This window comes from Centrocercus urophasianus, unplaced genomic scaffold (assembly GCF_019232065.1).
Source record: "Centrocercus urophasianus isolate 14NV4802_14NV808 unplaced genomic scaffold, USGS_Curo_1.0 seq_73, whole genome shotgun sequence".
NCBI lineage: Eukaryota > Metazoa > Chordata > Aves > Galliformes > Phasianidae > Centrocercus > Centrocercus urophasianus.
This window is the reverse complement of record NW_024885344.1, coordinates 10,544,971-10,560,751: the sequence shown is the minus strand read 5'-3', so window position 1 is coordinate 10,560,751 and position 15,781 is coordinate 10,544,971. Positions and strand designations below refer to the sequence as shown.

At 44.3% G+C, this 15,781-nt stretch overlaps 1 protein-coding gene across 5 annotated transcripts in view; it reads right to left on the bottom strand.

Moving 5' to 3' along the window:
- WNK1 (WNK lysine deficient protein kinase 1) overlaps window positions 1-12,664 on the bottom strand; it is a 99,022-nt gene extending 86,358 nt beyond the window's left edge. For all 5 annotated transcript variants that reach the window (XM_042837623.1, XM_042837619.1, XM_042837620.1 and 2 more), the window contains exon 1: window positions 11,876-12,664. In XM_042837623.1, the coding sequence (XP_042693557.1) occupies window positions 11,876-12,649 (774 nt within the window). In that variant the 5' untranslated portion in view covers window positions 12,650-12,664. The remainder of the gene's footprint in view (window positions 1-11,875) is intronic.
- Between the last annotated feature and the right edge of the window lie 3,117 nt (window positions 12,665-15,781).

Genomic DNA, 15,781 nt, shown 5'->3' with positions numbered 1-15,781 from the left:
GAAAAAGTTTTCAACTCTGTCTGAAAAAGAAATTCACTCAGATGGTTCAAGTTCACGTCTCCTTTTAGTGAGTCTAGTGCTAAAATTGTTCCTATGAGATTCACAGTTAAGCTTTATTTATTTCAAGTTGGAGTAATGCTTACAGACCTCTAAACTTACAGTTTGGTCACCAAATTTGATCTCCATGACTCCTGATAAACTCACAGCTGTTGGACTGAGTATTTATACACGAAACAACTGACGTATTTCCATCTGGTCTTCATGACAGAAGGATGACTATATAGAACTGCCACTTCCAAACAAAACTTGGGGAAGAGGAAAGGGAAACTGCTGAGCTGGACTGCCCTTGACCCACAACACAAACAGACAACTCAGCTGTCGCTTATGTTTTGGTCATCTGAGAAGGAGCAGAAAGTGCATCTGAAATAAGACACCCTATCCAGCTGAAGCTCGATCTAGTGCATGGACTTTTTTTCCCCCCTTCCTGGAAAGAGATTTGGCTTGAGAAGGGAGAAGGCAAGAGTGGAAGGCAAATGCCCAAGAGAATCATAAGCACATTTCCATGGACAAGACTGATTTACCAGCTGGAAAAGTCTACATTTGGAAGAAGGCAACTCCAGCAGTCGAAATTTAGGTGCAGGATTCAATTCTGCTCATCATTCTTTTATATGCAATATAAAGTATATATGTAGTAGCCCAAACACAGACAGGTACAAAATTCACTTCATCCCAGAGTGCAAAGGAAATTAAAAAAAAAAAAAAACAAACCATGTTTTGCCAGATGGCTTATCCAGGGATCACAGGACAATGCAGGAAAGCTGAAGCTAGGAAACAGAGCAAAAGTGTCATTGGCAATGACTGATACCGTGTTTTGTTTGGAGGGTGGAGAGGTAGGAGAGGGGAATAAGAATACTTCCTGAACAGGTAAGCAGCAAGAACAATTACCATTCCTACACACAGGAACAAGAAAAAAAGAAGCCATTTCCGTGCATAATATTGCCAGAGAAGATAAGGAGAAAAGTCAAATGGAAAATACTTTTGTATATCGTCAACTAACTCATTCTTTCCATTCTAAATTCCAGTGCCAACTTCCTCAGATTTCATACTCCTGAAGTGACAAAACATACTTAAAACATCACTATGCTTACAGTCTGCAACTTCTAGCTGCACTCACCCACGCTCTTGTTAATGTGCATATCAGTTGTGCCATTAGCTAGTAATTATCAATGATTTTACATGGAGTAGTTGCACCCCTTCAAATTTTATAAGTTTACCAAATCACGTGGGTTGCTGCAAAAAGAGTTAAGGATCAGAATTCGAGCAACATATGCTTTTGGATGCGATACAAAAGTAAAATCACAGAATGCAAGCATTATTTCTGAATTCAAAACCATCTTAAAAGCCGCCACATTGGAAGCCACAACTGTTTTTTTGACAAAGGTCAAACCACTACAGAAGTTTAGCGAAGCAAACCTTCAGTTAGACAATTTGGTGTGCAGAACGGCAACTTGCAGCAATGGAATAATGGAGTAAATAATGGAGGCTACCACAAGAAGAACTTGGAGGTATTTCGGTGATGTTCAAAGTACAGCTAGCTGCTCTCACAGAATGGATTGGGGCAAACTCTCTCTGTTTACCCCATCGTAATCAAAAGCAGCTGGACCATTTCCTTGCTTCACCCTTCTGAGACAACTACTGTTATCACTTGTGTTGGCATCCATCTAAGAAAGGGCTAGCACAGTTCCTACAGATTCTTTTGAACCAGTTTATCAGCAACCTAAAATTCAGAAGATCCAAGCATGTAGTCTACAAAACCGAAGAAGAATGTAGGAAAATAAAACATGTTTTCCTAGAGGAATATCTGACTATTTATAGGCAGATCTTGGGGTATACACTGTGCATGTGCAGCCTATTAATGTACTGTAGCATTTAAGCCTTCAGCAATAACTCAGAGCCTCTTCGCTTTCTTACCCCTCCTTTCTCTGTGATCCCCAAAATACTGAACCTCTTAATTAGGCTCGTATAATGAGAAGAGCGTGAGAAATCATGCCATCGCCTGTAGTGATTCATGGTTGCCACCAACAGGCAACAAACATCAAATTCAAGTGCCATGCGTAGGGTTTTCTTTGTTTTTGTTTTTCCCCCCCTTTGCAGACAATCTGAAATGCATGCTGCCTATCTGCAGTCAAGAAGCTCTAGCTGCATGCAAAGGAAGTACGGAAACCACAGAAGAACCATGCAAACAGTGAACTTTGAGTCTTCCTGTATCACACATTTCTACAGTTTCTCCATTTTCAGCACACTGCTCCTGGCAAACATAACAACTCACTAGGCCCCAAACCAGGGCAAATGCAAATTAAGATGATGCCCTCAAAGAACATTCTACATACCGTCTCTACTGGTCTACACCCACAGATATTACAAAAATAATTCAATCCTTTCAGACAATATTCCTTACTCTAAGACACTTGCCTAAATAGACTGTTTTTCAAGAACTCCAAAATTCTTCTCTAAAACTTAGTTTTCCTTACCATTACTTTTATTAAACTCAAAGGCTCTGAGTCCAAAGCAGTTACAGCATAACAGAGCACATCAAGTTATCATCTTTTGCCTTTTTTTTTTTTTTTTTTTTTTACACACAACTTGAAATACACAACTTACATTATCTGAATGAAAGTATAGCTTAAGCAGCTGAATAAAGACAGACTGAAATCAAAAATAGCTTAGTGTTGGAAAATATCTGTAAGAGTAAGATAAAGGAGCAGATTTTAAAAACAGACGTGATAACATTTTGCAACATCTCAGCAAAACCTGCTAACAGTTCAAAAATTGCCATTAACAGATGCATATTACATAAGTGCATACAGATTTGCAGATCCTTCAGATAATCAGCCTGGATTGCTAAAGCTTTTAATAGAAATATTTGTGGGTTATATTGTTTGTATGTCATTAACCTTTGCCAGGATAGAAGCTGTTTCCATAGCAGTCAAAATACATTCATATTGGGGTCATAAACTTGCCAGCAAGAGTCAGTAAAGCAGAAACAGGTCACATGGCACTCTATAAGAAAATATCCAAGAAAACTGGGTAACACCAGCAGTTGGACAGACTTGAACCATCATGAGACTGTATCAAACAGCCAAAACCAGTTAAAACGTACCTAATTGCTAGTATCACTTTGTACGACCTCCAGTTTAGCCAAGAACTCCTACATAGCTCTTTCAAGTTGACCCAAATCACATTAGAGATCAGTATTCCTATTCTTTTTTTCGTTCCAAATGGCGGTTAAAAAATGACATTGAACCATAGCTTCAATGAGCTCTCCCATTTGTGGTTGCTTACTTTCTCTTAGTAGCTCCAAATCTGCCATCAGAACTCACTGCCTTCACTGACGCCACAGAGTCAGGAATGGTTGAAACCATTCAGATGAAATAAATGATCCAGGACAGCTCAACAGAAAGAACGAAGCTTCTCCCTCATACAAGGAGCCTAACAGGGTTTGTTTTTAACACTGTCCTAAAAACCAAGTAAGAGGTGCGCTAACTAGCCATACCAAAGTTTCTATTCATGACACTATAATAATAATAATAGACATAATAAATAAGAGGTAACAAGATCCAAACTGTTCTGGAATATGGCTCAAAACACAGCATCCACATCCCCAAAGGCTTCCCCCTTTGTTTTAATCTTACCAGTAAGATACTGGGGGAAATCCTGCCAACAGCTGCAGAAATAAGAAGACAAAACCACCGTAACAACCTTGTCCAGAAAACAGATACATCAGAGAACTGCTGCCCAGAATACTACCAATAGATTAGGTGATTTCAGTCCCACATTCTTGGTTACACTGACTACAAAAAGAAACGGCATCCCTACATTAAAATATACTGATCTGGGCAAAGAACTATGCCCAGAGTCATTGACTTAGCACATAACAGCTCACAAATATTTCACCTACAGAATAGGTGGCCATCAAGCACGTACAAACTTTTTGGAAGATTTCTAAGCTCTGAATAAGCAAGGAGGTAGCAGTCCCAAAGATTCTATTTAGGCCCAAAACAATAAATCAGAAGGTGATTAAGTTACTCTGTCTGAGTGATTTACGATGCATTAGGCTTGTGAAGAGCACTTATTGCTTTAGGTGGACATTAATACTTAAACAGCTTCTGGAAGACAAAGAAAATACCAACACAAATGTATTTTTTAGCATGTTGAAACATCCTTTGCCAAAAAAATAAGTATGTTAAGTTGCCTGGGATTCAGGCGAAGTAAAACACTACTGCTGGGAATTACTCAGGCAAACCTGGAAGCGCTTTATCTAAATAAGTACAGTGCACATCACAGGAAAGTGATGAGTGAGATAAGTTCAGAAGTGCATCTGAGAACCGAGTCCGAGTTCTCCTGGTCACTGTATCACATCCCATTCTACTCTAGATCATTAGAAAAAAAACATTTAGCAGTATCTGTAATGATCTTGCTGCAAGAATCTCCTTTTGGACTAAGAGGATAGCATCACATAGCACAGAACATTACTAACACAACATTTACCCTTCACAAATAGGAATTAAGGAGTAATCTGCAGGTTGAAGCCATAAACCAGAAGCATGTAAGCTCCATTTTTCAAAGATGACCACAAGAGCTTATTGCCTGATGCCATGGATTCAATCCTAGTCACCCCTTCGCCTACTCGGGCTCTCCCAAAGGGAACACTGAGGGTAAGAAAACCATGCATTAAAAAAAATGTAGGTTCTAAATTACCAAATCTTCAACAATTTCTACATGCATTGAGGAAGTTGGATAGAAGGTAGGAAGAAGGATATCTGTAGAACATCATCCATGAACATTCAAATATTGTTTAAGTTCAGTACAGAGTTGATATTATCCCAAAAGGAGCTTGAAGAAAATCCTAGGGACTACAGAGAACCTCCATAACAGCACTTTTAAGGTCCATACAAGAAGTTGGGTCCCACTGGTCAGGAGAAGAATTTTAACAGTATATTTGAAGGCTTGTCCATGTCTCAATTTAAACAAAAGCCCTCGACTTTTTTTTTTTTTCTTTTTTTTGCACTACAATTGCTGCAATAGAAATATAATAGAAATTGTGCATCAAGTACACAGGGAGAATGTTCTTCCAGTCATTGTACAGGCACATGATCAAGCTAAAACCGTGGAATCAATATTTAAAGTTTAAGAGTCAAAAATAGCAACTTGGTACCATCTGCTATTACAAAACACACGCTCTGCCAAGAGAAACTCTTATGCCCAGCTGCAAACTTGCATGGCATTCAGTATTTCTCCTAAAGCCCAAACATTACAGCCATTATGCCTGCATTTGTATTTTTTCAGAAGTTCCCAGCTCTCAAGATCAAGACAAGCTTGAAAACATGAACCTGAAGGCCGGCACGGAAAAATACTCAGCTTTTCATTCAACCTAACTGTAATCTGGGAGAGGCAGTTAGAGATCTCAAAAAGAAGTTGCTGGACTTGACGGGAAGTGAAAGTTTCTGAAGACATTCATGACAGGAAGCACCAAGGCCGCCACTGCTTAGCACAGACTTTGTCGCATACTGTATGGAGAACCTGGGTTCTCTGTACACAGTGAAAATGTGCTGTTTAACAAGCTGCTGGCATGAAATTAAACACAAAAAAATTAAGGAAGAGGACAACGTGGCCTTGAGGGAAGTTACTAACCCAAAGGCACTGAAACTACACTACACCAAGCACTGCATACAGACAACCACAGATCTCTTGCTGTTATACGTATTACCCTGGTAGACAGCTCTATACGGACCCTGCACAGGATGTCTCCAGAGACTTTTACCAGGTTCCCTTCTAAAGAAAGATGTTTTCCCGTTTGCCCTCAAAAATTTAGTTACAGAGCTAAGAGTTTTTATTTTAAGCCACAGAAACCCAAAACAAATCTAATTTAAGAGATTTGATTCTTCAGTTCTCCAACCCACCTGAACTAACATATTTATTTCCATAAGAAACACTGCATCTTCAAAACGTACTCATCTCGTTATATTTACTGTCTCACAAGCAGCCAGTTATAAAGTGAGCCACAGCCATCCCTAGACCTGACATCCCTTTGAGGTAAGATTATTTTCCCAAGTAGAGGTCTCCTAACAGCTGCAACTCCAGAATGTACTTTAAAGATCCCCTCTCTGTTTCAGAGTCACCTCTGTAAAAGTCTGAAGGAGTCAGACCACTGTTTATACTTCTGCAGGTAATTAGTCTGGCTCTTTTCCCATGTCATTTATCAAGTTGTCAATTGTATCAATTACAGCACTAACACTCAGGAGTATGGCTAGGTTTTGTTCTTCAGCCATGGAGTTCTCAAACCTGAGACTTGAAGCCAGTAAGTACCAGTAACTGGTAACCAGTGTTGTGCCACGATATAGAAAAGCAACTAAAAGTAAGCCTAGACTTGGCTCCAAAAATGTCAAGCTCCATATATGAGCACACTTAAAGAGGTCCAGCATGATCTGAAGGTGTCATACAATTACGGATTTACACCTGTTGGTCTTCAGTATTTTGGACTTTGTAGAGTTCAGAACAGATAGAAAGCCAATGAAGACCCAATAACAGACACTGTTATATACCTTCATTTATGAGGATTTGCTATAACCTTGAACCTACCAGGACAAGTAATAAGATGGAGACACATACTGACATCACAGCTGTTGTAATAACACAGTTATGCTCACAGACTATTATTTTAAACACTGATCAGAAGTACAAGGTAGACAATGGGCGCCACCACAATGAATTAGATTCAATTTGGATCTAGAACTGCAACAGCCTTAAAAAAATATGCAGAATTTAAAGCACAGTTACAATTAAGAGTCTATATTTATTTCAGGATGTGACTGAACATTCCCCTGAACTAGCAGAATATAATGGTTTTCCAGTAGCATGTTAACAGTCAGGCAAATTCTAAGTCCATACCCCTCAGCTTCCTCTTGCTGCACGTAAGGGGTTTCATCTGGTTTTCCATTCCACATTAAAACATGTGGATATAAGGAGATTGCACATCATCGCCAGTATCTCCACAGTCAAGTCTCTCAGCGAGCAAAATGCAAACAGCTTTTTTTTTTTTTAAAAAAAAAAAAAAGAAAAAAAAAAAGAAGACTACAGGATGCCACAGCTATGTGATACAAGACCTTTTTTGGTTGTCAGAGTTGAACAAGCAACTTCTGAAACATTCCCAGCTCAGCTAGTACAGAAAGCTAAAAGATTTTTAAGAGTTGTACTTTGGCTTCAGTAGGCTGATGATTGTGATGTGCCTGCAGCAGAACATAACCCCCAGAGCACAGAAGCTACATCCCACTGTTGTCTGTGCAACTAAAGGTCAGTATTAAATTGAGTTTCAGCTAAGATATAAAAACAGGTAGAATTAAAACTGAAGCGTCAATAAAGGCGAAGACGTACCTCCCAACTGAAAACTCAGAAGACAGGAAGTTGCTCAGATAACTTTTACAGTAAAAAATAGAAATCTGACCCATGGAAATACTATTCAGCTTATCACTATGTCCTCTAAAAAAAAAAAAAAAAAAACACTGACGACCAGATGCATTATCATTTCACTGCACTACGGAATCCCATAGCTGACATTCACCTATTGTTTGCTTTCAACTGCTTTTCATAGCTACTATGGAAAACTCCATGGGCAAGCTGCAGCATCTCATACACTAGATGTATAATTTACGGTCTACAACTGAAGCACTTTTATGTAACCTACCCTGGATTACCTACAGGAGTCATAACTTGAGGTAACCAAGTTTGCATTCAGCCCCCCTTCCAAGTAGTAACTAGCACAGCATGTTCTTGCACAGCTTGCCTTTTAAACTCACAGCTTAACTTCAGAAGCTTTGTCTTGCTTAGGAGACAGCACCCAGCCTCCTTCTCCCTCAGCAGCTCACACACTGTACACAGCAGTAACACCAGCACTGCACTGAGAGTAGAGTAAGAAAGGCAGTGACACATCAGCAAGATGTGTTCATGAACTGTAACTGACAACTGACTGCCCTGTCCTTTCTGGAAAGGAAATAGAAGGTAAAGGACTGATACAGCACATACTAGGCTTGTGGTATACAGTTCCCCCATGCTTGCGGTTTACTAGCAAAGCGTTTTCAGCTAACGTAAATATCATCGTAGTTAAAGGAAGAATGATTTAGAAACTGTAAAAAAAAAAAAAAAAAAAAAAAAAGAAAGAAGGTAGGCCTCCAAATCCTCAACAAATACACAGCTCAAAACAGCTCAATCGTCCTTCCGTACTTCAAAAGTTACTTATTTGAACAACAGAATCCATAGCAATAATTCCACGCAGAATTTTGTGTAGACTGCACCAGCCTGCTGTTCAGTAGACCAGAGGTTAACAAGCATCTTGTTTAAAACTGACTCAAACTGAAACAAGGACTCAGAGGGTGACACATCATCACCAAGGTTTAGCTTTCATAATCAACTATGTGACTCTTACTACCTTTGGCATTAACTTTATCAGATGTAAGAGGCCTAACAGGAAGAGGTGTCACATTATTGCCACAAAGTTACCTGAGCTGTACAAAGAGGTGACAAAAGACTCATCACTCCAATGTTACTTACAAAAGTCTCAACAGTAACACGGTTGTACAGGAAGAGACATTTTAAATTACAATAGCAAACAGCAGCAGTAACCACTCCTGCTAACTTCTAACTACTTCAATATCATTAAAGCAGTAACCCTAACTACTACTTCACTAAATTTATGAGATGTGCTTATGGCAACAGTAGGAGGCACACTTGACTCAGAATAACTAGAGCCAAGATGAACCTACACAATGAGAATAAAAGTATTCAAAAGTTACCATTGAACAATGTCCTTGCAGTAAGTGAAGCTGAGCAGTGGCTCTAAGCAGTTGCTGCTGAGCTCTTCCTAGCTCCCCTGTGCTCCCAGAAGGGCAGGTATTTCACATTTAAATACCTGCATCCAATATTTAAACTAGGTTCAGTTACAGTTCGTAGCCTGTTTGTAGGAGCAAGTTAAGCTAGGATTGTCTATCAGCCATGCCCTCCTCAGACTTTTGTTAGCTATCCATCAATAACCTCGAAATACTCAATTCCTTCTAATTACACCTTTCCATCATCTTCAGATTAAGAAAACTAAAGAAGTCTGGGCCAGGACCTCTTCTGTTGGAGGTTCTCACAGCAGTAAGTTATCCACAGAACATCATGACTTTCTCCTATTTCCACCACAATTCCGCACATCAAGCGTAAGGAATTACAATGCTGTAGGAAAGCCTTCCTAAGGATACTGAACACCACATTCCAAGGAATCATCAGCACCACGGGAACCCGAGCCGTATTGGATAAAACAGCAACTACACTCCTCTTGAGAAGAAACTGATATTCCCAGAGTCACCCTTTTGTCTCTACAGAAGACATAAAAATTAGACAGTCTCTGGCAGAGTGACTTCACAATGATGGACAATGCAACTATTACACATTCCTCCACACTGTCTTTGATTCACACAATTCCTGCTACGACATTTGCTCCAACATTTAAACATTAATTCAGCTGAACTGAAAGCAGCCAGCATATTCCTTTCTTCCAAGCAGAACGTTAAGAAACTGAAGCAGTGAAAGCATGCTAGAAAAGTCCAAGAGAAAGTAATTCCAAAGAGTTGTGATACATCTTCATCAGCTCTGGACAAGCGCAGAGATGAACAACTGAACCTGCACGGTCTCATTCTGGCAGCACTACAGTGGAACTACAGAAGACTCTGGAGAGGTGGGACACCTTGGACGTCTATGATATGTCAAGGGAATTAAAAACAAGCACAAGTTAGTTCAGGTTGCTATAATATAGCATGGAAGAAATTGACTCACATTTCCATAAAATAAGGGTGCTTTGAAGACTAGTAAATCTTCAAGACACATCAAACAAGAAAACTAAGGTGACATTTTAATTTTGACCATTTCATGAATTCAGACATTGACAGAAAACACGCATAAAGAATTTCATTGTCCTGTCAACATTTATGTTTTCCTAGATAAAGAGGAGCATGTAGCCATCATAGCAATAGCTCCCAAGTTCCTCCTTTTATTTCTAGACGCAATAAAACAAGACCTTATCTCAATATCCTTAACCATACAGAGTAGCTCCTTCAAGAAATACTTCTAAAAGCTACAAAAATTATGCTTATGCTTTAAAAGCATCATTTTGCATGCAGCCTCCTTATGAGAGGGAAGCTACAGCCTTTCAAATAATTTCACTTGTAAGGTACTCCTTCAGTATATGCAGCCCTCAAGGAGAACATCCAACATTTTCCCCCAACCAATATTTGCAGTCTCACTGTCATTTTAGAAACTACTCATGAAATTCTTCAAACAGCTGAAAGCTCAGCAACATACTCTTCATAAATGAGCTTTTTTATTACATTGCTTCAAAGGTGCTTCTTTGGACCATTTGTTCACACAGTATGGAAGATGACTTAGACAGTTCAACAGAGGTGGTATTATTGGAAAGTGACTGATGCCAAACTGTCATTAGTTTCTGATCAGTAAGTACATTGTAAAGATTAAAACAGATTTTAGAGGTTAACTTAAAAGAACTCCAAAATTACAAAGATTAAAATTCCAAATAGAAAGTCATATCCTTTCAGAGGATTAATCTCAGGTCAGACTGCGTATGAAAAGCTCAAGCAGGGCCCAACACTAGTTAAAATTCACGCTCAGAAGACAGCCACAGGAAGAACAGCATGTAGGAAGGGTGCGTGCTTAAAGGTCTCAGAAAACTGGAAGCTTACTTCCACAGCCACTAAGCATAGAGCAAGGGCAATAACATAATCTACAAAGGTACTGTTGAAGGATGAGATACAAAAAATTGCTTTGGAGGAGAACAAAGTCTCCCTATAGTACTGCAGGGAGCTATCTGCTCTGATCCTCCTCCAAAGCTCCTGGGATTTTGACCCAATGCTCTTTTGTCTGCCCTAAATTGCATCAGAACACACAGAATAATGAAGCCATAGTACATGAATCCCTCTGCAGACTGTACTGAAACAACACTAAAAAGTATGCACTATCTTTTTAATTTAACACTGAGGCTTTGAAAGCCAAATACTACATCAGACACTTGCTCCTGGTACCCCAGCTCTTCCCACTTCTTGTAAGGCTGTTGCACAGCAACCTGTCTCTCAGTTACACAAGCTCTGACTCGCATAAACTAAGGGTGTTTCTGACATCATTAGATCGGGATTGGGAGAACTGTGGCCCTATTCTCACTTTAGTTTTATCCACCAGTCATCTGCAAAGGTTAAGCATGAGGCTTTTCAAAGCTTCATAAAGGATGTGATTAATTTCATCCTTGTACCTGTACCAAGCAAGAATCCTAGCTCTCAGAATGAAAAACAGCTTCACACAACTCAGCATGCTGCTCTAAATGACTTAGTGTGTATTCTAAGCCTACAACAACCCAGTGCCACAAACACACAAAGCATCTGTGAAAACTGCATTTTAATATTGTTCTAAGACAAAATTTGTTTTTAGGTGCTTGAAAAGCTGCTGTCATTAATTTATGACAGAGTTTTTCCCTCGGCCTGTCTAAACTGCATTTCAAGTGCTTCTACAAACCACCAGGTTATCTTCCGATGGTGATAAAATGCAAGATGTCACAAGAAACAGAACTGTAGTAGATTCTCTTAAGATAAAAAGAAAAAAAAAATTCAGACTCCAAGGAAAGCCTGCACTTTTCTCCAAAGGGGGTGACCCAAGTAAGATCTGCAGTTCCCTGTCTACATAGACCTTGAATGGATGGGTTTTAGCACCCTCAAACATGCAGCCAAGCACCTAGGAGCCTGGCTGTACTCTGCTAATTCACCATCTCTATTTGCTTTACCTGCAGCTCGCACCAGGCGACTTCCACAGTGGTATCAGTATCCAGTCCTTTATATACAGTTTTGAAAGAGCCTCTTCCGATCTCGATGTCAAACTTCAGGAAGCGGCCGTCAGGGGAGATGCCCACCGCCTTGGTCTCCAGCTCCTCTATGTCCTCCTGCTGCGCCCTCCGCTCCTCGAACTCCCGGCTGGCAGCCGACGTGCTGCCAGCGGCGCTGGTGGGGGGCAGAGCGGCGGCCTCATCCTCCTCCTCTTTGGGCAGTAGCGGGGCGGCATCCTTGGTGGCAGGGGGCTCCTGGCCAGAGCGCCCTTCCAGTGGGAGCGGGACTGGCGGCGGAGGCTGCTGCAGCAGCGAGGGGGCCTGCGAGGCTCCAACGGCGATGCAAGTGGTGCGGACGCACTCGGGAGGAGAGACCAAGGGAGCGGCACTGCCTCCCGACACGGGAGCCGAGGGTGCGGCGGGCTGCAGGCTGGGCAGCTCCAAGGCCGTGGCGTTGGAGTCGCAGATCACGCTCCGGCGGAAGAAGCGGTGCTCGGTGGCTGCCGCCCCTCGGCTGTCCTTGTCCATGGTGTGGCGGCGGCGGCGGTACTCCTCGCTACGGCCTCCGCTCCCCGCTCCGCCGCTCGCTCCGCCGGTCCCAGAGGCCGCGTGCTCGGCGGCTCCCAGCTTCTCCCCGACGGAGCTGTCCGAGCTGGAACCGTTCTTGGGGGGCGGCGGCGGGGGAGCCAGGAAACGGGGTGCCGGGGGTCCGCCGTCCGCTGCTCCCCCCGACATCGCTGCCCGGGGAAGCGCTGCTGGGGCGAGGCGGGGCGGGGGGAGGCGAGGGGAGAGGCCGCTCACTGCGCGGGGAGAGCTCCCGGCCGCGGCCGCAGCTGCGAGACGGGAGGGTCCCAAGGGCTCCCGGCGGCGGAGCTGGGAGGCGGCTGCTGGGGAGGCTGGGCCAGCGGGGCGGCTCCCCGCTCAGCGTCTGCATCCATCCTGCAGCGGGGCAACGGGCAGCGGGGCCGACATGGAGCTCTGCGAGAGAGCCGGGGCGCGGGGCCGGGCGGGGGGAAAGGAGGGAAGGGCGGGCGAGAGAAGGCCGGGGCAGGCCCGGGAACCCCCGGAGCGAAGGCCCACGGGGAGGGGAAGGGGCGGCGAAGCGGGGGCAGGCCGCGGAGGCGGTAGCCGCCGCGCTCAGTCGCTCGCAGCGGGCGGGCCCGGAGCCTTCAACCCGCCGCGAGGGCAGGGAAAGGGGCCGCGGGGCTCAGCCCCGCCTCGCAGTGGCGCCCATGGCGGCAGCGGCCTCCCCCTCCCGCCAGGCAGCCACCGCCCGCGCGAGGCCGGACCGCGTTCTCTCAGCAGTAGAAGCGGCCGCCGCCGCCTCGCGGGAAGCCGGAAACCCTCCTCCTCCTCCTCCTCCTCCTGCTGCTGCCGCTGCCTCCGCCGCTGCTGCCGCCCCCCGCCGCCTCGCCTCGCCTCTCCTCACCGGGGGCCGCTCGCCGCCTCACACAGGGGAGCGGGAGCGGAGGCCGCGCGAGTCCGAGTGGCGCCCCGCGCCGCGGCGGGGAGGAGGGAGCGGAGGCGCTGCGGCCACCTCGGGGCCGTCTCTGCGCTAAATGGCGACGGACGCCCGAAACCGACACACAGCAGGGAGGGGGAGGGGAGCCGCCGGGCACGCCTCCTTCCGCGCACGCGCGCCCGCCCTCGAGCCCTTCCCCGGCCGTCGTTTACTCGGGGAGCCGCGGCTCCCGTCGTGCCCCGCGCCGCGCGCGGAGCCTCATGGGAGTTGTAGTTCTCGAGGTACGAGCGGCCTCTGCCGTGCGCGGGCCGTTTCCCGTCTCTCGCTCCTTCGCGCGGAGGTGTTTGCGGTGCGCTCCGCTGACCGCCGCTACCGAGGCGCAGTGTGGGAAGTGCAGGCCCCGGTGCTACGGCGCAGCGGTACGCAGCCGTATTTCGATACGTATTCGTATTTAGATACGAATAAACCTTACCCTAATCTGCGCTCCCGATTGTTTGGAAGAAACAGCGTTGTCAGACTTTGCCCTGACAATGATCGTTACCCTCTCGCCATCTGAGCGATGACTTTGGCAGCGTCGCGGCGTTAAGGGATGTGCGGCAGAGCCCACGTGAGCGCTGAAACAAATCGGGAACTTTTCAGGTTGAAGAGGCGCTGGCACACACCAGTCATCTGGTTATTTATATCGTGTTCCTCTTTCATCGCAACGTACCGAACCCAAGCACTTTCCATCTTACGTGAGCAGTCAGAAGTCACTGGGAATGTACCGCAGGAAGCGTGAATTAATTGCTACCCTGCCTTTTAACCAACTGTAATTCAGAATTCATGTCGGTGATATATTGGCAGGAGGCATTCCGGCCCTTCACATGCTTTTTAAAAGTTATTTTAAAACGATTTAGAGGAAGTTGTGCGTTGCGTTGCTGATGCGAGGCCTTACAGACCTCAGCAGCCCCCAACCGCAAGAGACCAAGCCAAGCAGTTCTCATGTGCTTGCACTCCTCATCTACACAATTCGACACTTCATATTAACTGGAATAGTGTTGTCTTCTGTATATCAGCTTCTCTTTGTAACAGCAAACAACATAATGATGCAGTCTTCACAAAAGGAACAAAATGTACTTTGCTGTACAACTCTCCAGCAAAGACTTCTGCATTGCTTAATCCTTCTCGGTCCTACCTTTATGGCAAAAGTTGATTTGAGTTAGTTAACATATTCTTTTTGGTCCGCTCGAAATGCACTGACACAACTGAGTAATTACTTTTCAAAGCAATGCTGAGTTAAATGGCATAATTTGATTAGCAGTGAAGACTGACCTGATTAAAATTGATAAACTTATAACTCAATCTGTTCCATCCTTACTGCACCATCAGTGCCAGAAGTTGACCATCAACTTTTTTAACACCAAGAAGGATTCGAGTTCACTAACCTCTTGACTACAGGTATTTGTGCATCTTTTCGTAATGGAATGAAGATTCATTTGCAGCATCAGCAGGTACATCCATGAAAACTGAATGCTATTAAGAGCAGTAGGGCACTGTAGAAGAGCTCAGCAAGGACTTTTAGCCAAGGCCCTGTTACCTAGCGTGGCCTGTGCCACCCTATCTTCACTGCTGCTCTTACCTCCTGGAGCTACATTCAAGCAAAAGTCTGCTTTCCTCCATTGCCTGCTGTGTTTTTACAAGCTCTTTAGGTGGGATAAGCAACAAACTCGGGAGTAGACAGCAGACCTTGCTCCAGCCTGATGTTTGTTGCAACTTAATGAGCACGTACCTAAAATAACACAGTGACAAATCACTCCTTGTGGTGTAAGCCTACAGCCTTCTTGGTGAATTCCACTTGCAGCATCAGACATCATCAGCCGCAGGCTTGCATCCAGCCCTCTACCTACCAAATGATCCGCTGCAAAAGTGCTGAGGCTGCAACTGGGAACCACCTCCCACTGGTCTACATGTGTTGTTTCAATGCAACATTGCGTGTAGACTCTCTTGCACAAGTTTGTTTCACCAACTATCCTTAAACATATTGTCCCTTACTTAACTAAGCAAAATCTTTATAGAAGAGACCTGAAGCCCCGCAGTGCAGAGCCACAGAGAGCCTGAGGCGGTCTCCTACTAGAAAACTGTGGTAATTATGTAGAGAAGCACCTCCCAGGTGTCTGATCCAGCACATTCCTTGGTACTCCTGAAACTCAGCCTTGCATAAGTCTGGAGTACGAGGGCCCTAATGCCCAGTTCTTCTCACTGGCACCTCTACTGGGAAGAGATGGGTATAGCAGTCATCTCTGAGAAAGAAAGAATTGAAAAGGCTGAGCAGCTGACCGGGAGGTGGGAATGATGGATTTTGCCTTCTGTGGCTCACAGAAAATAAAATAAAATAAAATAAAATAAAATAAAATAAAATAAAATAA